At 39.8% G+C, this 21,612-nt stretch overlaps 1 protein-coding gene across 1 annotated transcript in view; it reads right to left on the bottom strand.

The window, feature by feature from the left end:
• Positions 1 to 21,612, bottom strand: part of agmo (alkylglycerol monooxygenase) — a 365,321-nt gene that overhangs the window by 317,367 nt on the left and 26,342 nt on the right. Inside the window, exon 2 of the mRNA XM_072575376.1 lies at positions 17,852 to 17,982. Within this exon, the coding sequence (XP_072431477.1) occupies positions 17,852 to 17,982 (131 nt within the window). The remainder of the gene's footprint in view (positions 1 to 17,851; positions 17,983 to 21,612) is intronic.

Genomic DNA, 21,612 nt, shown 5'->3' with positions numbered 1-21,612 from the left:
TACTGTTACTGAGTGCCTTTGGTAGAGGGGGTGGATGATTGTGAATGTACTGCCAATCAAGCAGGCTGCTTTGTCCAGGATGGTGTCAAGCTTCTTCAGTGTTGTTGGAGCTGCACTCATCCAGGCAAGTGGAGGGTAGTCCATCATTCTCCTGACTTCTGCCTTGTAAATGGTCAACAAGCTTTGGGAGTCAGGATGTTGGTTACCTGCTGCAGCCTCTGACCTGCTCTTGTAAGTAGTACATTCATCTTGCAAGTCCAGTTGAACTTCTGGTAACTGGTAACACCCAGGATGTTGATGGTGGATCATTCAATGATGGTAACACAATTGAATGTCAAGGGGTGATAGTTAGGTTGTTTCTTATTGGAGGTGACCTTTGCTTGGTAAGAAGGGTAAATTTTCCTGGAACTTTCCTTGAGTACCCTTTATTATTCAACTCTAATTGTCTTCCCAAAGATAATTGAAAAGCACCTTCCTGAATTGCAGCAATCTGAATGGGCTGGGTACACTCAAGTGCTCTCAGGGAGGGAGTTCTAGGATTTTGACCAAGTGGTACTGAAGGAACAATGAGATTGTTCCAAGTGGGGATGATGTGTGGTTAGGCGGGCAACTTGCACTGACAGTGTTCCCATGAATCTGCTGCCCTATCCTGCTAGGCAGCAGAGTCTTGTTTTTCAGCTATAAATCAAATCAGCGTATTGTTTTCCTACTTCACATTTTCTACATACCTAATTTAGGCTCATCATTTCCATCCATATTTCTGCCAGCTGGAGAAACGGATTGTCAAAGCAAGTTAGAAGGAAGTATTTTTGGCCTCCGGGTTTTGGTTCAAACCAAATTAGACTGAATGGGATTTCACGCTTGTGCCAGCTGGTTCCAATCCAATCTGTGTTTGGGCAGCCTTAACCCAGTTTCCATTGGACACGTGTCAACATTCTGAAGCTGCTTCTAATTTGCCACAATTGGCACACATTCTGCAACCCTAATCGGATATGCAATGTGGGGGGAAAATGAAAAGCATGTTGATGCTATAGCAAGAACCCAGATGAAATGACTTATGAAGTTTGCTTAAGTCAACAGCTCTGCATTGTAACTAAATTTTGTTCTGCCAGTCGATAGAGCAGGTAGAAACAAGAGGCTTGGCATTTAGGGCTGCTGCAGCTAGGATCAGCGGGCTGAAGGCACCACCAGCACTACCTGCTCCTTACTCCAGTCTCACCATTGACCTGAGCACCGTGATCTGGGCCACCCATGATTTGCACTTATATACCAGCCCCCATCCCAGGCCCCTGATGGAAATCATGAGGAAGTAAGACATTGCTCTGCGGCAAGGATGAGGGGTTGATTCTAAGGAAGAACCCCCTTTCCAATGCCAGATCCCTCAATAAGACACTAAGTCTTTGAACGAGGAACTCCACCACCCCAAATATCCCTTGGAAGTGCTCAAGGGTGCTCACATGGATTTGCTTGTCATGTTCCCCATATGGTTAGCCCCGCCTACTGCAATATCAACACCAATGGTGACAGAATGGGGCCTTTCTCTAAACTAACAATCCAGTACAACAGTGAGGGTTCCACCAGCACTGATTTGCAGGAGGCATATTTAAAGTTTTGTTTCAACAAGTCACTTATAAATGCAACATATAAACAAACGATTCTTAATCCATTTGCGAAACTTAAATATTGCTGGCTTAAAATCCTGGAATTCCCTCCCTGAGAGCATTGGAAGTATATCTGCACAATACTCTAGATTAGATTGGTGCTGGAAAAGCACAGCAGTTCAGGCAGCATCTGAGGAGCAGTAAAATCGACATTTCGGGCAAAAGCCCTTCATCAGGAATAGAGGTATCTGCACCATACAGACTGCAGAAGTTCAAGAATGTGATTCGCCACCTCCTTCTCAAAGGCCACGAAGGAAGTGAAATACTGTAAATGCAGGCTTAAAAAAAAGTGATGTTCACTTCCGATGAACAATTAAAATAAAATGTGCTGCCTGAAACTTAGCATGTATCAAGTCGCTTTCATCTATCTCTCTTGTGCTAACTGATCTATATTTATACCCAGTCAAGCAATTTCTTGATTTTAATTTATTACATGGTATCATCCCTCCCTATCTCTAATTTACTTCAGCCCTGAAGGCCTCCAAGATATCTGTACTCATCTGACTATAACCTCTTGAGCATTCCCAAGCTCTAAAATACAATCCATACACCTCTCAGCCTTTCTATTTTAAGACACTAATTAAAACTACCTCTTTAACCAAGTGTTTGATCATCTGATCCAACATCTCCTTTTGCACCACAAAATCATAATTTGTTTTCTAATATACCTGTGAAGCACCTTGGGGAATTGTATTAGTTTACAGGTGCAATATAAACACAGGCTGTTGTGACATTAGGGTTCACTTAGGAATGAAGCCATAACTTAAGAAAAGTGCCAATGAATGCTTTCCCCAAGGTTAAATAATCAGGAAAGATTATTTGTTTTACAAATACAATATGTCAAATGAAGAAGAGCAAAATTATTGCAACTGGTTTTCAAAGCCAAACTGTTAAGAAGGCCATAACAAATAGGTATAGCAGTAGGCTGTTCAGCACCCCTCAAGTCTACTCCGCCATTCATTAGGATCATGGAAGATCTGACATTCCTCACATCCACTTTCCTGCCCTTCCCCCATAACTCTGGATTCATGTACTGATCTAGAATTTATCTATCTCAGACTGCACCCACAGTTCTCCAAAGAGCTCCAAAGATTCTCAATCCTCAGAGAAGAAATTCCTTCTTATCTCAGTCTTAAATTGTTGCCTATTTATTCTGAGACCATGACCTCCGATCCTAGACTGTCCCACGAGGAGAAATATCCTCTCAGCATTTAGCCCATCAAGCCCTTTCAGGATCCTACATGTTGCAATGAGATCACTGATTATTCTTCAAATTCCGATGAGTAGAATCCCACCCTGTTTAGCCTTTACTCAAAGCAATCCCTCCATATCAGGGATCATCCCTGCGAACTTTCACTGAATGGCCTCCAATGAAATAATATCCTTCCTCAAATAAGAGGACTAGAACTGCTCACAGTACTCCAGATGTGATCTCACCAGCACCTTGTACAGCTGCAATAAGACTTAGATTCATAGAGTTATAGAGATGTACAGCACAAAAATAGACTTCCCTACTTTAATACTCCAACCTCCTTCAAAAAAGGCCAACGTTCCATTCACCTTCCTGATTATCTGCTGTAGCTTTCGGTGATTCATGCACAGGTACCCTCTTGTCCCTTTGTGTTGCAGCTTTCTGTAATTTTTCCAGTTTAAATAGTATTCAGTTCTCCAGTTCTGCCTTCCAAACAGAGCAATTTCACACAGTCCCACATTATACTCTATTTGTTAATTTATCGCCCTCTTACTTATTTGCAAATTTAGCAACGGTGCATTCACTTCCTTCCTCAAAGTCATTAATATACATTGTAAACAGTTGGAATCCCACCACTGATCTCTGTGCAACACCCCCACCCCCCACCACCCCAACTTCCCCACCCCTGGTTAGAAGTCACCAACCTGAAAAATTACCTTTTATCCCCACTTGCTGTTTCCTACCTATTAGTCAATTCTCTATCTATAGCTCATATACTACCTCCAGTACTATGGTCTCTTATGATATGCTTTAACCTTTTATGAGGTACCTTGTCACACCTTCTTGAAGTCCAAATACAACACATCTATGAGTTCCCCTCTATCCACTCTGATTCAGACTTACTTGTAAAATTCTTAAAAATTAGTCAAACATAATTTGCTTTCATGCAGCTATACTGACAATTGGATCATAATTTTATTTATGCCAGTACTCCTCTAATAACTGATTCCAACATTTTTTGACCAACAGCTTATAGTCACCCACTTTTTGTCCCCCTCCTTTTTTGAATAGTGGTGTCACATTGGAAAGTGTTGCAGGATTGGAAAATTGCTAGAGTCCAAGAATTTAGGGAAAAGTACAATCAATCTATCTAATATCTCTGTTGTTACTTCCTTTACGATTCTGAGATTCAAGCCAGAGCCAGGGGACTTATCTGTCTTTTGCCCCATTAGTTTGTCCAATACCAATTCTCTAGTGATGGCAATAGTACTCAATAATTTCCCAGCATCAATGGATTTTGTGGGATGTTCTAAATACCTTCCACCATAAAGACTGATGCAAACCTTTGTTATACTCTTCCAGAACACATGCTTTTGGAATCCAATGTAGCTGCACCAAACGTACAAAGGGCTCTGATTGTTTAGAGTCTTTCATGCTGCTATAGACTGTACTCTAATTAGAAACAAGTCATCTTTAGTCTTTAATTTAAAAAAAATGAAAAGGGCTGGCAGCCTCTATGGAAAGAGAAACATTGAATTGATATGACATTTCTTCAGAAATTCTTAAATCTTTACCTTAAATTAGTAGTCAATAATTTACAAAGGAAATTTTATGAATATTAACATTTGTGACTTAACAAAAGTGCAAAAAAAATTCACACGTAAACAATACTGTGAAAAATTTGTGTCCATTTTTATAGATTGGCTGCATCAGATGCTAAAGTATAAGCATGCTTAAAATGTTGCTAAAAAACACACTCTTCTCATCATCACCTAATTAAACATGGTACATTTTTGAGTATTCTCCGAATTAGAATAGTTGGTGGGCTGATAACAGCGTACAACATCATTTTTGAAGCTACAACTGCTCAGTATGGGATACCTGAACAAATTGAATGTTAGCTTTGCAAACAATTATATTGAAAATAATTTCAGTAAAGGGTCCTTAACATTACTTTCCAAACAGGGGAGCTCTGCCATCAAGAATAACATAGGTGTCAAGTGCACAGCTACAACACCATATGCTAGTTTTCCTCCAAGCAGCATATCACCTTGACTTAGAATTGTAAAGTTTTTACTATTGATGAGTCAACTCCTGGCATCCCCTTGCTAACAGCCTTATGGAGTGTATTCTGCACAAGATGGACTGCAGAGATTCAAAAGATTCAAGAGAGATTCAAAAAAACAATCTTGGCATTCTCAAAGGCAATTAGGGACAGGCAACAAATGCTGGCCTAGCCAGAGATATCCAAAATCCCATGAAAGAATAAAATATTGTTAATGCCTATACAGTAATGAGGTTTTAAATGTTTCCTTAGATTTAATGACTAAAATTGGGCCAACAGTATCTAAAATAATAAAATCCCCCTCAATGAAATAAACACAATTATTCATTTATGTAACTGCATGCAGGATGAACTAAATAAATAAGCACAGAGAATTCGGCTTTAGTCTGCAATTAGTGAACATGCATTGTAGTTATACTTCGAGGGCAGCTGTAAATCTGTACATTTGTCCTACAGATGTCTTTACGTCTGGTAAAAATCAGACTCTGAGGAAATGATAATACTTCACAATTACAATTTTTTTATATCACAGCCACTGATTGGGGCTCCGATCAGCTGCAATTATTTCCTCACTCTAAGCAACAAAGCCAATTAATTCAGAAATGGAAGAACCACTCAAGTTGTTCCAATAATTATAAAAAGGAACAGTGGATCAATGAGAATCTTGCTACCTCATCAAGATGGAAAATTAACAATCAGCATAAATATCTAAACTTTTCGGTTTGGGATGAAGTCTTAACTTTTTTTTTACAAAGGGATGAGACATACAATAAAATTATAATGGGGCAAGGGGACAAATCGTTTCTCTGTTGGCAATGTTTTTTACAAAAATGTAATCCCTTTTAAGGCTAGTACAGAAACAGCTACTCCAAAAAAGTCTGATGCATCATAAAAGGTGATCCTGTTGTATTCCATTGATTATAAATATATAGATAACACCCTTCGAATGTTGAAACTATTTGGAAATGTAATGAGAGAAAGTGAGTTATAAAGTCATAGAGTTACATAACATGGAAACAGACCCTTCAGTCCAACTTATCTGTGCCAATCAGACATCTTAATCTGACCTAGTCCCACTTGCCAGCATTAGTTCATCTATATCCCTCTAAACACTTCCTTTTCATATATCCATCCAGATGCCTTTTACATGTTGTAATTGTACCTGCCGCCACCACTTCCTCTGGCAGCTCGTTTCATGCACACATGAACCTGTGTGAGAAAACATTACCCCTCATGTCCCTTTTAAATATTTCCTTTCTCACCATAAACCTATTCCCTCTACCTTTGGACTCCCTTATCTGAGGAAAGATACCTTGTCTACTCACCCTATACACGTGTGTTATGATTTTATAAACCTCTGTAAGGTCATCCCTCTACCTCAAATTGTTCCAACACTCTATAGTCTTGCACCAGTTAACCGGCATAGTAGTGATTTAGCCAAAAGAATTAAATGGCAAGTAAAAGCAAAGCATTTCCTCCTGCACCTAGCACACCAGACTGAGCCAGAACTATGAGTAAGGTGTGTGCCTACATTTTTGGACATAAAGGCTATGAAAACGAAAATGTGTTCTATAAAATATTGCATAACCAAAATCGTCGACTTAGCAATAACAAATTAAGGGTCTAGATATAATAGAATCACATACCACACAACACTCTAAGGAGGATAACATAGAAATTCTATGGATGCTTGAATGATCACCAGTTTTAATTTCTGCACAAGATGAATGCAAACCCAACAGTCTTACAATATTTCATGAGTGTTTCCACAACTTTCTTGCTGAAGTTGCAGTGCAAGATCAGATAAGTCTCTGATGAAATATCTGGCAAAGAAGAAACTCTTCCAAACAGGGCTCCATCAACGCTGCTGATTTTACAGTTGATGCATGCCCAACACATTCATTAATTCACTGCTTTTTCCTTTCTCCCGAGATCACTGCACTCTCTTTTTAAAGCACATGTAGAGCAAAGTGATTTATGCACATCTCCAGAACCCTGTCATTAATGTTAAAGGAATGCTACAGGATTTTTAAAAATGTTTCATTTATTTTAAATACATGCATGCGAGTTTTTTCTCTCAGTGTTTCAACATTTGAAGTCCTGACTTCTCGCTAAGATTTGGTTCAGTGAAATAATGAATAAAACACAAAGGGACTAAAAAGAATTTTGGAAAATTATAGGAAAATCTCAGTTATGCAATGGCCCATGAATGTGCCTGAACTAAAAATTAGGCCAGAATATTTGCTTCCACATCAGGACCCGGAAAAAGTGCCCCAGAAGTTAAGACTTTCCTTCCAATTTGGGATTGTGAGGGGAAATGTTACATGCTAACATGGTAAGAGTAAAGTTAATACTTGGGAATCAACCTCATGATCATACTGGCGCTTGGTTTGAAATGTACAAGTTGAATTGAAGCAGTATGAGCCATTTTCCATTTTCACAACTTTTTTTTTTCCTTCTGGGTGCCCCCACAAAGAGTCTTCAGGCAGCCTTGTATGCAGGTGGGCTGGGGGAAAATGTATGCCTCAGTGCCCCAGCACATTGTCCGATCACTTCATTTGATGATTTCAATGCAGGCAGCTGAGCCCACATCCACATTGAGGTGCCCTTGAGACTCGACTGCTTGCCCGCCTGTATACAAGGCTGCTTGAAAACTCCCAATGGGGCTTCCGCACTGACAGCAGTATGAGCTCACCGAGTTGAGCCTCCAGCCTCACATACCAACCTGCGCTCCTTAATCTGTTGGAAAGCACAGAGGCAACCAAGTCAGTCAGTGCCTCCTTATAGGTTGTTCCAGAAAGGTGACTGGCAATATGTCTGAACCAAGGATTCCTGAAGAGTCCTGTGAGCCTGATGTCCTGTCTCAGAAAATTTATCCCTGTGTATCCGTTCAGTCTAACGGTCAATCTGATTTTTTTTGTCATGATCTAATCAACTTGCTTTATTTATGTGGTATGTTTTCAACTGATTCATCCAAATTCATTTCTTTCCTCAATTAAATTGTTGTATTTTTGGCTGATTTGCTTTTCAAATTTCAGTGGTGTTAACCCAAATCTGAAGTCCAAAATCATTTGACCACGCTTATTTAACCGAACACAATAATAAATTGGAGCATTTTCAATTTGAATAAAACAGAAAGGGAGCGAAAGGTGTTTGGAAAATTACAGGAAAATTGCAGTCCTGCAATGAGTCAATGTACTGAAACTAAAATTTACAAAAGAACTTTATCAATTCCCAAGATTTAGATTAATTTTTCTTTCATTTGAATGGAAAAATAGCTTATAGGAATCATTCTTTGTCAGGGCTGCAATTGGATCAATTATTAGATTTGCAGATGTGAACCCACTAAGTCATATTAAATATTGGGAAGAGGAAGATGGACACTAGTACAAATGCTGCCCAAAGCAATTGTACATGGTAGCCTGATGAAGGGCTTATGCCCAAAATGTCAACTCTCCTGCTCTTCAGATGCTGCCTGACCTGCTTTGCTTTTCCAGTGTCACCCTCTTCGACTCTGATCTCCAGCATCTGTAGTCCTCACTTTCTACTATCTTCAATAGACTAGTATTTGGCATGTGGAAGTAAAAAACATGTAAATAGTAGGAAAAGTGTTTTTCTTTTGAAAACGCTGGTTGGGTGTGAGGAGGCAGGGAGTGGTATTTCCCAACTTCAATTTCTGAAGCAAAATTTGGATTGTTCTGATTTTCAAGCAGCCAGATTGTCATGTTGGAGATAACAGTTCATACGCATTGACAACGATTGTTCCTTCTTTAAAAAGGGATTCAACAATTGAAATAAGTCTAAAAACAATAGAAAACTGGAAAGACTGGCATACCTATGCAAGGTTGAAAGAAAGAGACAGAATCACTAGGAAAATTAAGCAATATAATTTAGCAATCTATCATACGCATTTGTTATGCATGTTTACTTCAATCTAAAGCAATCACATGAGCTTTTTACATGCGATAATTATATCAATTGACACGCAAGGTGTACTGAATAGCTTGGTCATATCAGATACAATAAAACCAAGAGCACACCTTGCCACACAAAAGATTCATACCTAAGAAAGCTGCATAGGACTTTGCTCACAATCTTGCCTGTTAATGATTTTCTATTTACTAGGTACTGGTGTTATCCACAAACATGCCCAAGAACAGGATGTAACCAGGGATTGTGAAGCCAGCTGGCAGGATTATTTTGCTCAGAAGGGAAGGGGGGAGAGGAGTAGAGCATTTGTCAGTAGGTACTCCATAGTTAGGGGGACAGATAGGAGATTCCGTGGGATTGAGAGAGATTCATAGTTGGTATGTTACTTCTCAGGTGCCAGAGTCCGTGATGTCTCGGATCGTGTTTTCAGGATCCTTAAGGGGGAGGGAGAGCAGCCCCAAGTCGTGGTTCACCTAGGCACCAATGGCATAGGTAGGAAAAGGGATGGGGATGTAAGGCAGAAGTTCAAGCAACTAGAGTGGAAGCTGAGAGCTAGAACAAAGAGTTGTTATCTCTGGTTTGTTACCCGTGCCACGTGCTAGCGAGGCGAGGAATAGGGAGAGAGAGCAAATAAACACGTGGCTACAGGGATGGTGCAGGAGGGAAGGGTTCAGTTACCTGGATAATTGGGGCTCATTCTGGGTAGGAGGGGCCTGTACAAACAAGATGGTCTACACCTGAACTAGAGGGATACCGATATCCAGAGGTGGGAAAATTTGCTAAATGCTCTTCAGGAGGGTTTTAACTAATTCAGCAAGGAGATTGGAACCTGAATTGTAGCCCCAGTGTACAGGAGGTTGAGAGCAGTGAGGTCATGAATAAGGTTTCAAGGTCGCAGAAGCAAGAGGGAAGGTAGTTTGAAGTGTGTCCATTTTAATAACAGAAGCATGCGGAATAAGGTGGATGAACTTGCAGCACTGGTTGGTACCTGGGACTTTGATGTTGTGACCATTTTGGAGACATAGACAGGAATGGTATTGCAGGTTTCAAGTTTTAGGTGTTTCAGTAAGATTAGGGAAGGTGGTAAAGGGGGGGGGGGGGTGGCATTGTTAGTCAAGGACAGTATTATGGGGGCAGAAAGTACACTTGTTGAGGACTCATCGACTGAGGTAATATGCGCTGAGGTTAGAAACAGGAAAGGAAAGGAGAGGTCACCTTGTTGAGAGTTTTCTATAGGCCTCCAAAAAGTTTCAGGTATGTAAACGATTGCACAGATGATTCTGGATAGGAGCGAAAGTAACAGGGATAATTGTTTTGGGGGTCTTTAACGTTCCAAATATTGAATGGAAATGCTCCAGATTGAGTACTTTAGATGGTCAGTTTTTATCCAATGTGTGCAGGATGGTATCCTGACACGGTATATGAATAGGCCAATAAGACATGATGCCACATTGGGTTTGGTACTGAGTAATGAACCCAGCCAGGTGTTAGATTTGATGGTAGGTGAGCATTTCGGTGATAGTGACCATAATTCGGTTATGTTTATTTTAGGGATGGAAAGGAATAGGTATACACCACAGGGAAAGCTGGAGGAAAGGCATTTATGAAGCAATTAGGCAAGATTTAGGACGCCTAGGATGGGGAAGGAAACTGCAGGGAATGGGCACAATTGAAATGTGGAGCTTATTCAAGGAACAGCTACTGCATGTCCTTGATAAGTATCTACCGGTCAGGCAGGGAAGAAGTGGTTGAGTGAGAGAACCGTGGTTTAGGCATCCGAGATGGTCAGATGATTAGTTAGGATGGATAGTGAGAGCCTTTTTCCTAGGATGGTGATGGCTCACACAAGGGGACAGAGCTTTAAATGGAGGGGTGATAGATATAGGACAGATGTCAGAGATAGGTTCGTTACTCAGAGTGAAGTAAGGGCATGCAATGCCTTGTCTGCAACAGTAGTGGACTCATCAACATTCAGGGCATTTAAATGGTCATTGAATAATGACATGTATGATAATGGAATAGTGTAGGTTAGATGGGCTTTAGATTGGTTTCACAAGTCGGCGCAACATTGAGGGCCGAAAGGCCTTTCTGCGCTGTCATGTTCTATGTTCTATTTTTGCTTCTGTCCATTCCAGTTCTGGCCCCAGGGATGGCGTAAAATTCAAGCCCAAGACTTCTGTACTAAGTTCCATTCAGCCACCATCTTCCCTTTATTCAGTCTATATTGACAGGCATGGGCAGAATTCCACTTTCTCCTGGAGTGAATTTCACTCCCTCTGGTTCTTGGTTTGTTCCAACTTATATTTTACCACTGCTTTCTCAAGAGAATGTACAGATTGCTTCTACTGCACTCATTAACCTGCTTTTACTGGATTCTATTGGTTCTTTCTGCCCCCTTAATAGAATTCACAAGTCATTTGGCCCATTTAATTTCGACGTTGCTCTGATATGTTTCCCATTTTCTCTAAACTGCTGCTGGACACTTGAATCTGGTGAATATTGAAACTAGTTTGCTCAAAATCCCTCAGGACTACTGCACCATCCAGTGGGTTAAATCAGCTCAAAATCCCTTGTTATTTTTAATTTTGCATATTATTCAACATTTTTCAGCCGCTGTTCAAACCAGCTCAGTTCAACTGTTTTGCTCTTCAATCTGTCTAGATTCTTGGTCCTTTGGGTTTCATCATTCCCATTCCCTGTGCATCTACTGATCCACTATAACTACACCAGAACCAATGCATACTCATCTGAAAATCAAGATCAACTTCTGTTGGCTCATGGTGGACTCTCCACACCCCCTTAGTCATTGGATTCTTTTCTTCACTTAAATAATATCCTGCCTGTAAAATGGGTCTCCGAAATAGCCTTTCTCCACAAATGGCACCAGTTCTGGCCACAAGTCCACACAGGATAGAAACCAACTCTGACAAACTGCAGGCATCAAACTTTAACATATTTCACCTGTCCTCGACTTGCAATCATCACTGTCATTCATACACAAAAACTTGGGGATTCTGAGCAAGCATGGAATTGACACCAATTTCTCACACATTTGAAATACCCAAGTTTTGAAGGCAATTGCATATCGAGCTTGAAGCTACCAAAAACCATTTTATGACGAGGTCAGACTTTCAGGGGATTTAGCCAAGAAACTTGTGCTGTTTATCCAACCTTGATGTCAGTACCTCTCCCAGGTTCAACAATAACACTTTGGAAAACTCAGCAGGGCTGGCAGTACCTGTGAAGAGAAATCCATGTTAACATTTCAGGTCCAGTGATGTTTTCTCAGAACTGGCGGCAGCTAGGAAAATGTTGATTTATATGGAGAAGATAGAGTGGGGGAAGGGGATAAGGAGCAAATGATGGGTGGGATAGAGCCCAGAGATAAAGAAGAATAGTTGGACAGACAAATGAGTCGATGACAGTCTGGCTAGGAAGGTAAATAGCTGTTAATGGAGACGGTTGGTGGCTAACAATAGATACTGTGTAATGGCAGGCTATGTGATAACAAGCCTGGTGTGTGTGGGGTAGGGGACTAGGACAGGGGAGAGTTCAGGCCTTAAATTATTGAACTCGATGTTGAGTCCAGAGGGCTGCAGGGTCCCCAAGTGGAAAATGAGGTGTTGTTCTTCCAGCTTGCTCTCAGCTTCACTGGAATACAGCAGCCAGCCTGAGACAGAGATGTTGGCCAAGGACAGGGTGGTGGCAGGCAACTGGAAGCACAGAGTTTTTTCTGCATGCAGAATGTAGATGTTCTGTGAAGCCACCACCCAGTCAATGCTTTATTTCCCCAGTGTAGAGGAGACCACATTGTGAGCAACGAATGCAGTCGACTAGGTTGTGGGAAGTGTAGGTAAAGTGCTGCTTCACCTGGAAGGTATGTTTAGGCCCTCAAATACTGAAGAGGGAGGAGGGAAATGAGCAGGTGTTAGACCTTTGGTGGTTGCAGGGGAAGGTGCTGTGAGGATGTGGAGGTGGAGGGGATGTTGGGAGTGGAGGAAGAGTGGACCAGGGTGTCCCAGAGGGAATGGTCACTGCAAAAGACAGACAAGTGAGGGAAAGGGAATAGGTGTCTGGTGGTGGCATCTCGCTGGAGTTGGCAGAAATGACAGCTGAAGATCTTCTGGATGTGGATGCTGGTCACAGCCCCACAGTACCTTCCCCTGCAACTGCCAAAGGAGGCGAATCACTACATTCTGCCCCCAAAACAACCCTGAGGTTCTAGTCGCCTGTTCCCTGGCCAACATCTCTGTCTCGGGCTTGCTGCAGTGCTCCAGTGAAGCTGAACACAAGCTGGAAGAACATCTCATTTTCTACTTGGGGACCCTGCAGTTCTCCAGACCATCAAGCTCAATAATTTTAGGGCCTGAAATCTCCCCTGTCCTAGATCCCTATCCCACACACCAGACCTTGTTATCACGTAGCCAGTAACAGTCTCCATTAACAGCTATTCCCCTCTCAGCCAGATCATCTTCAACTCTGGTCTGTCCAAGTAACCTTCTCTGACTTTGGGCTCTATCACTACCTATCAGTTACCCCTCACCTCCTTCCCCCACCCTATCTTCTGCCTATAAACTGACATTTTCCTGGCTATCAGCAGTTCGGAGGAAGGATCGGGGGACCCGAAACGTTACCTCTGACTTCTCTTTACAGATGCTGCCAGACCTGCTGAGCTTTTCCAGCAACTTCTGCTTTTGCTTATAAATTACAGCATCTGCAGTTCTTTTGGTTTTTACTTTAGAAAACTCAGTTGTCATGAAGTTTAAATTATATATACACTTTTTGATGAGTAAATATGTTTAGATACATAAGCCTTGAACATTAAAATTTTACTCAATATATTTGAGCAAATTATAGCAAGCTCTATTGTCAGCTCTAGAAGCAACTGTGTACTAAGTGTCTTACGCAAAAGTAATACCCTTGATTCAACTTATTAAAGGTGTATTACAATGTTCCCTCTAAACTGCATGGCGTGCAGTATCCCAGAAGTTCCTGCACAAGTCAAGATCAAGTTGGTACCCTTAATACATTTCTCATGCAGTTCCAAATGCTCAGAGTTAAAGGTGCCACGTACACAATGAAGGAACTTGCATGACAAAAACAAATAGAGCGGTTGTTATTTGGGTGACATAATGATGCTGTAGTTAATGGTGGAAAAGCCCAGCACAATATCTGAAGTAACTGGTGTGTGAATACCTGGAGGAGACAACTTAACTCCTTTCAAACACTGCACTGGACACGGTATCAATCTCACATTAGCAACAAGTGTCACTGTAAAATGCTTTTAGCTTTGCACTGATAATAAAACTCTGGGGCTGGATTTATATAAAGGTGGGAACCCAAATCAAGAAATAGCCAGGCGTGCAATTTAACACCATTGACCCGAGCTTCAGGCCAGTTTGCCACCAAGATCCTGAACCTGAGGAATTTCGAGGGTAGTCAACTGCCATTAATTATCTGGAATTATGTAGCCCACATCAACGGGAATTTTCAGTCACCAACGTGAGCAGCCCAGAATGACACAGACAAGCCTTTTGTTCTAAAAAAGCCAATTACCTGCACTTTTCTCTTGCTGTTGCTATGTTCACATTGGCAGCATAACCTTCCAAGATAGGAGCTGCCAATTTTGAAGTGCTGATCATCACCCATTGACCCTTCAGCACTGGAAGACAATTGGCAATTTCGATTTGAGGGCCAGGCCAGGCCACTCCCTGGGTTTTAGTTATCTGGACTGTTAAAGATTGTAGTGAGTGTACCAAATGTACGCTGTGTGAGGTTGAGACCTGAAACTATCCCACATTTTTGGTTCCCAGGTTAAAAGCCCAGCCTGTGAAGTGTGAATGTGCTTCAAAATGTATATCGGATGTCAATTAACACATTAATAAATAGGGTGGGGAGTTAGATTAATGATAATCCACATATCACCACTTAAATGTAACCAAGCCAAGCTCTCCAGCACTAACCAAGGTAACTGAGCACATGTCATTAGGCTGTGACTGGTTTTACTATTCAAAGTGATTGGTAGGAATAAACAATTTGTAAAGTACTTATCTCTGACTAAGTTCCACATCATTTGCCATGAGGCTCCCCAAGTCTATATTCGGATTTGTCATTTGTGCGCTTGATCCAAAAGAAATTTCCAGGCTCACCAGAAATTTTCCTTAAATCCACTCCTAATGCACTTAGCAAGGTCTTCCCCCAGTTTTTCCAGCTGTATTTCAAATACAGTAAATCTTGCATATGTATTGGATTAGTCTTCTTTTGTCTCACAACCTCCTGGTTATTTTCTTTCAACTCAAATATCAGTGTGCATTCAAATATTCGTAGGACAAAAAGGACAAAAAAAAATCAACTTTCACCATTAAAATTTATAAGAAAGCACAATATAAGAATTATTAATTAAGTGGAGCATAGCAAGAAGCAGCTGCTTTGACATGTGAGTTAACTCACTTAAGCATTACCTATTACTTTAAGCATCCAAAAGGAGGCAGGTTTTGTTTTTATTAAGTTTGGACTGCAAAATCAGGCAGAAAGATCATGTGTTCCTAATGAAGTTAGCATAGTTCTCAATTAATTTAAATTGCACAAGTGAAATGGCCCCTGCCTAATCTTTCTCCACATCTTGCACTTGTATATTCCAATGAGAAGAAAATCTTCCCCTATAAATCCAAACAAAATTCACACTTCATAATCAATGCGTGAGCAGCAACTTAACTTACTTACTTGGAGATTCAAATACAAATCCAATAACAAGCAAGCCAAACATTCAAACTTTTAAGTCGATTGACACATTCTGACCGTAATTTTTTAAAAAACGCTGTTCATAGTTCCAAGTTACAAACTTAGTCAATCTTTTCAGTGCTGAAGACAACAAGTCATCAATGGCTGAGTAATTTGGTTTTTATTTGTCATTGATTTGTTTACCATTTATTTTTTCATGCACGTGCTTTATATACTTGATAATGATTTTATCAGGCAGATTGTGCATTTAAATTTTCAAAGATCAATAATCAAATTAATCAGTTATTAAATCCTTTTTTGTGTGTATTAAAGGCTATAATACCATCAATGGAGAAATCTTAACACTAAAGAAAATCTAGTCCAGGAACAGTGATTTTCCTCTTATTTGGATTTTGTGGTATGATGTACCATATTCTCACATTAATAAACAGAGAAAAACACACTGAAATATTAATGTTGAAAAATGTATACTTTTAACGTTGTGGTGTGGACTTCCATTACGTGTGGAGTTGCTGAAAATTAATTTCTGCAGAACTTGCTTATGTCGGCCAAACATTTCAACTGGGTCAATCCTGAGTTCTAGATTACTCAATTCACTGAAGTTGATGGACACAACTTCTCTCACAATAAAGAATGCAGAAAAATCAAATGTTTGCTGGCCTTCATTTAATCTTAAGAATCTTCAGCTTTGCTCAAAATTATCTTTATCTCTCATCTTTGTCTTCAGCTCTTAAAATTGTTCCCTGTTGCTCACCGTTTTAAGTTAAGATCCCTGTAGAACACCATGTTTTCTGAAAGACAGATTTTTTTTCCAATCTCATCTGAGTTATGTGAAGGAAGCCACTCTTCTGAGCTGATATCCTAGATCTAAAAATTTCTTGTATGCTATCTTGGCTACGTCAAATAAATGGCAGTAAGTGTAAAGTTCCAACAAGCAAAAGACAAATCAATTCCACAAATCACAACAGCATCATTGGAGTCACATTTACCAGATGTCAAATTGAACCATTCATTTCAGCAACAAGATCAAAACAATGATCTACAGGGCATCTTGAAGTGACTGGCTCATCTCTTAATCCTGCTCTTTGACTACAACAATGACTACAAGGTCAGCAGTATGATGCATGGCTGTAGTTGTTACAACTACTAAGAAGCTCAGCATTATTCAAGATCAGCTTGATCAGCAGACCCAAAGAATAAACCCAACTGTCAGCTTTCCACGAGCAGTGCAACAATACTGTTGCCAATGCAATATAAAGCACCTATAGGATTGAAACAAAATATCAATGACATCGTCAAACCCTGGAAAGGATTTTTTTTTAAATCATGATGGGATCAGCAACATTTTCATATTCACACCAAGTGATACATAACCCTAGCTTGGAAATAACACACAAACTTCAAAGCCACCAAGTCAAAATCTTCCCTACTTAGTACCATTGATAGTGCACCACCACAATGTGATGCAATGTATCAAGGAGAGACCCTATTTTATATTCACAAAAATACACAATATTTGTCTTCCAAAATCACTAACGAATATCTCCATAGTTTTCTTGTAATGATTATGACTGCATTTGAAGAAAATAATGGATATGCTCTTGCATCAACTATTCTCTTACCAAAGTGGCTGTCTAACTGTAGCATTTATTTTCAATTGATTCCTGAAGGGCTTATGCCCGAAACGTCGATTCTCCTGCTCCTTGGATGCTGCCTGACCTGCTGCACTTTTCCAGCAACAGCATTTATTTTCAATACCTATCTTACCACAAAAACAACTTTATATCTATTATTTCATGGCCCTTTAAATCTTATCTCATGGATAGTACGATCCACAATCGACCAGAAGGGGGATATTCTATGAAGATGTTCTCATGGATGAAATCATGAATTTTAAAAACATCTAAATTCAAATGGCTTATAAACAAGATGGATTCCATAACAGTACCAAGTATCAACCTTACAAGAGGCAAGACTGACTTACATTTATAACGCACATTTCAAGTGCATGTTTAAATATTATTTCAATGTTATGAGGTCTTCTGCCTCGACAGCCCTTACATACAGTGAATTCCAGATTCCCACCACCCTCTCTTCACACAAACAAACAACCAACTATCACAGCCAAAATTTCTATGTTAAGGTTGTTTGTCTTTTAATAGCTCAACTGATGCACAACATTTAGCTTCCAAATTGTTCTTCCCATCAGTATTTGAAATCTCCTTCCAAGAGGATAACAAGGTGACAAATAACAGTACTTACTCTGGCAGTCTTGACAAGATGCCTGCACTGATGGAAGTTAGTGCATCATTTATTCGGAATACAGTTTTGCCCTTGTGAAACCAAGTGACAACCAGCTCGATGATCATCAGGCCCACAAAATAGGGTGTCGCCTACAAGACATAATTTTCATTAATTCATCTTTTGCTCAATCAACATATTTACATCACTGAGCTGCTAATGAGTGACTTACAGTATCAAAAGAATTACATTTCTGATAATCAAGCATTTCCAGTGTGCTAATCGTTTGAGACAAGTAGCTACTGTGGATTGTACAGTCAAGGAGATGTTTCAGTGTTTGATAGGTCAAGGTGACAATAAGACAATGCATATAAGTAAGCACTTGTAAGATTATTTTCAAAAACTGTGAAATATGTTAATGAACTAAATACAACAAGCAGGATCCACCAACCATTAAAGAGGATATGAGAAATAAGTTAAGACACAGTACTTAGATGATGTTGACCGTGAGTCATAAATGGTTATAGTAGAGGGGAAAGACTAAAGTAAGAAGTTTCGGAGTTTTGAGATCCTGAAACAGAATAGTTTAGAGTTGAAGACTGAGGGTTAAGTCCTAATTTGAAACAAGTGAGAAAAGCCTATACCACATAATACTGAGATGCAAAGATTTTAAAAATATACCCTAAATCTTTCTTAGTTTTAAAATAAATGGGTTCAAGCGCCTATGAAACAAGTTGATATAAAAATTTTAGTCACATCTATTAAGTATTTATAAATTTATATTCACTCAACAAAACTTTGAGGCCTACTTATAATGACAGTAAATTAACAATTGTGTTTATAAATATTATTATTTCAAAAACTGCTCAATACTTCACTTTTGTAATACCCATTTTAACACAATTAGAACATAGTTGGAACTGTGAGGTTTGTAGCTGTTCTATCAATGCAGTTCTGATCATTTCTCACAGGTTTTGGTACACTTTCTCTTGACTCTCGTACAGAAAATGTTCTCATTGTTGCAACTTGAACATCACAGTATCCAGCTCCCGATATCAAGTAGTACATTTTTATTGTGTGAATTTGGTGATTTCAGCATTATGAATTAACATCTTAGATAATCTTTGTTCACTTCTCCAAAGAGAGGAACTCAGCGTGCTTCGATACAGAGGGCTTTGGCTGTGCTTATGCATGAATTGTGCAGAAAACTAGGTGTGGGTCCAGCAGATAATAAGGAAGGTAAATGGAATTTTGGTCGTTATGGCTAAAGCAATAGAGTATGAAAGTTGGGAAGTGTTACTGCAAATGTACAGGCATTAGTGAGACCACAATTGGTGTATTGTGTACAACTTTGATCTGCAGGAAACAAGATGTTGCTGCATTGGAGACAGTTTGAAGGAGGTTTGCTAGATTTATTCCAGAGAAGACAGTTTTGTCTTGTGAAGAGGGATTGAGCAGCTTAGGCCTATACTGGCTGGAGTTTAGAAGAATGAGAGGACTCTTGAGGTATATAAGAACAAAAGCAACAGGAGCTGGAGAAGGCCATCTGGCCCATTGAGCCTGCTCCTCCATTTAATAAGCTCATGGCTGAACATTCTGTGGACTCAGCTCCATTTACTCACCCACTTACCATAACCCTTAATTCCTTCATTGTTCAAAAGCCCATCTACTCTTGCCTTAAAAGATAGAAAGCATAGAAGATGCTAAAGGTGATTGACAAAGTAGTTGGCGAAAGGATGTTTCCTTATGTGGGGGAACCTAGAATGAAAGATAATTTTATGATAAGGGGTAGCAGATTTAAAAGAGATGAGGAGAAATTACTTCACCAAGGGTTGCAAATCTGTGGAATTTACTACCCCAGAGTGTGGCAGTTGCTGGGCAGTTCCTTGAATAAATTTAAGAAGGAGATAGATAGATTTTTTAAATTAGTAATGGGTTGAAGAGTTATGAAGAGTGGACAGGAAAGTGGAGTTGAGGTCAAGATGACATCAGCCTTGATTGTGTTAAATGGCATAGCAGGCCCCAGGGATTGAATTGCTGACTTTTGCTCCTAGTTCTTATGCACGAGCTTCAAATTTTCAAAATGAGGAAGAGGGTCACTGGCTTAAGGGCTTAGACAAACTAGTATCCAAGACCTAAATGTGGAAGTTTCATCCCTGCTTCCAACAGTTGTCATTCTCACTGGTGTGGGAACTGAGGTGGGTGGTACTGTATGTATTCATGGCTCTTGAATGCAACACTTTAGATCTTAGACCAATCAGGAGAAGTCTAAAGCTGCAAGAATTCTTTAAAGATAGGGTATCCTTTTGGTGAGAAAAATACTGTTTTGGATGGATCCAGGAACATCTTTGGGAAAGACAAGGTGCCCTTTGAGATTGTTTCAAATAGATATATGAGTGTGCATAAAAAGTGGACAAAATAATTGGAACTTAAAAGGGACTATCAAGGAGCTGTCAAAGGAACTGTCAAACCAAGCATCACGGGGTCCATGAAGCCATCAAGGAAGCAGTCAATTGAATAGGCAAGCTGTCACATAAATCATTTCAAAGACCTGCTTTTGACTTTTGAGTATTAACAAAATCAGAGATTGCTGTCTCACTTGTTGACATACATTTGTGGACTATCATTAAAGGATCGATGCTATATAACAGATTTCACAACCCATCATTATCAAAGGTGCACCTGTCAAGTTACAATTTGATTGACAGTCCAAATGCTTATGAAAGCTTTGAAGAATGTTTATTTTATTACAGTAACGGATTATGTGATTGTAGAAAGTTGAGTGGTGCGAATCAACTTCCAACAATACTATTTTTCTTAGAGTAAATTTATGAAAAAGTCACTTAGAGATTTATCTTATTTTTTGTGAATACTGGGTGAGTTAGTATAGACGATGCAAGCAAAAAGGACAGTGCGTGAGGGGCATGGTTCAGCACTCAGCATTGAGACAATAAAGGACAAGGACGGTGGTAGATGCATAATGGTTAGGACAGAAAATATGACAGGACATGGAGTTGGTTGGGGGCACAAAATAACGTGGACTGGGCACAGGGAGTATATGAGCATGAAGGGTGGTGAGGGATGAGAATTTGAAGGATGTTTTAAGGTTTATTCATTCTTTAGAAACCAACTACAACACTCAGATCACCAAAACAGACCTTTCCCACAGCCATTAGATGGCTATCTCTGAAATCTTTGTGGGGATGGCAGACCTGACTTCCATTTATAGCCTTTAATTACAATTTTTCTTTTCCCACAACTTCCATTTACACTTGCTCACCACATTGCTGTAGGCTTGGAGTCCTATGGAGGCCAGACCAAGTAAGGATAGCTGATTTCCTTCCCAAAAGGAAGGATCCAATCAATGGTTGCTTTAGGCTATCGCTGATTTTGTACCATCAGGAACTGGGTTTTTTAATTATTTCAACTCATTTCAGATTACAAATAGCACCAAACAGTTAAGATGTGGACCTCAAATGCCTTGGACTAGATTCAAACTAATAAGAGCATACATTTTGCCATGCACATCACTCAGGGATTATAAACCAAGGATTATGCAATCTCTCCTACATTTACCATTTCACACCCGGTATAAAACTAGCGAGTTGGAATTCTGTTCTTTTCATGGTTAGTACATCTTTGCTGAGGTTCAGTGCTCAAAACAAAATATAATATTTCAGAAGTGTTTATTTATTCATGGGATGTGGATGTCTCTGGCTGGGTGAGCATTAATTGCCTAGAGGTCAGTTTAGAGTCAACCACAATGCTGCAGGTCTAGAGTC

Source organism: Chiloscyllium punctatum, chromosome 8 (assembly GCF_047496795.1).
Source record: "Chiloscyllium punctatum isolate Juve2018m chromosome 8, sChiPun1.3, whole genome shotgun sequence".
Classification (NCBI taxonomy): Eukaryota; Metazoa; Chordata; class Chondrichthyes; order Orectolobiformes; family Hemiscylliidae; genus Chiloscyllium; species Chiloscyllium punctatum.
The sequence above is the reverse complement of the archived record's forward strand: the minus strand, read 5'-3'. Positions and strand labels throughout refer to the sequence as shown.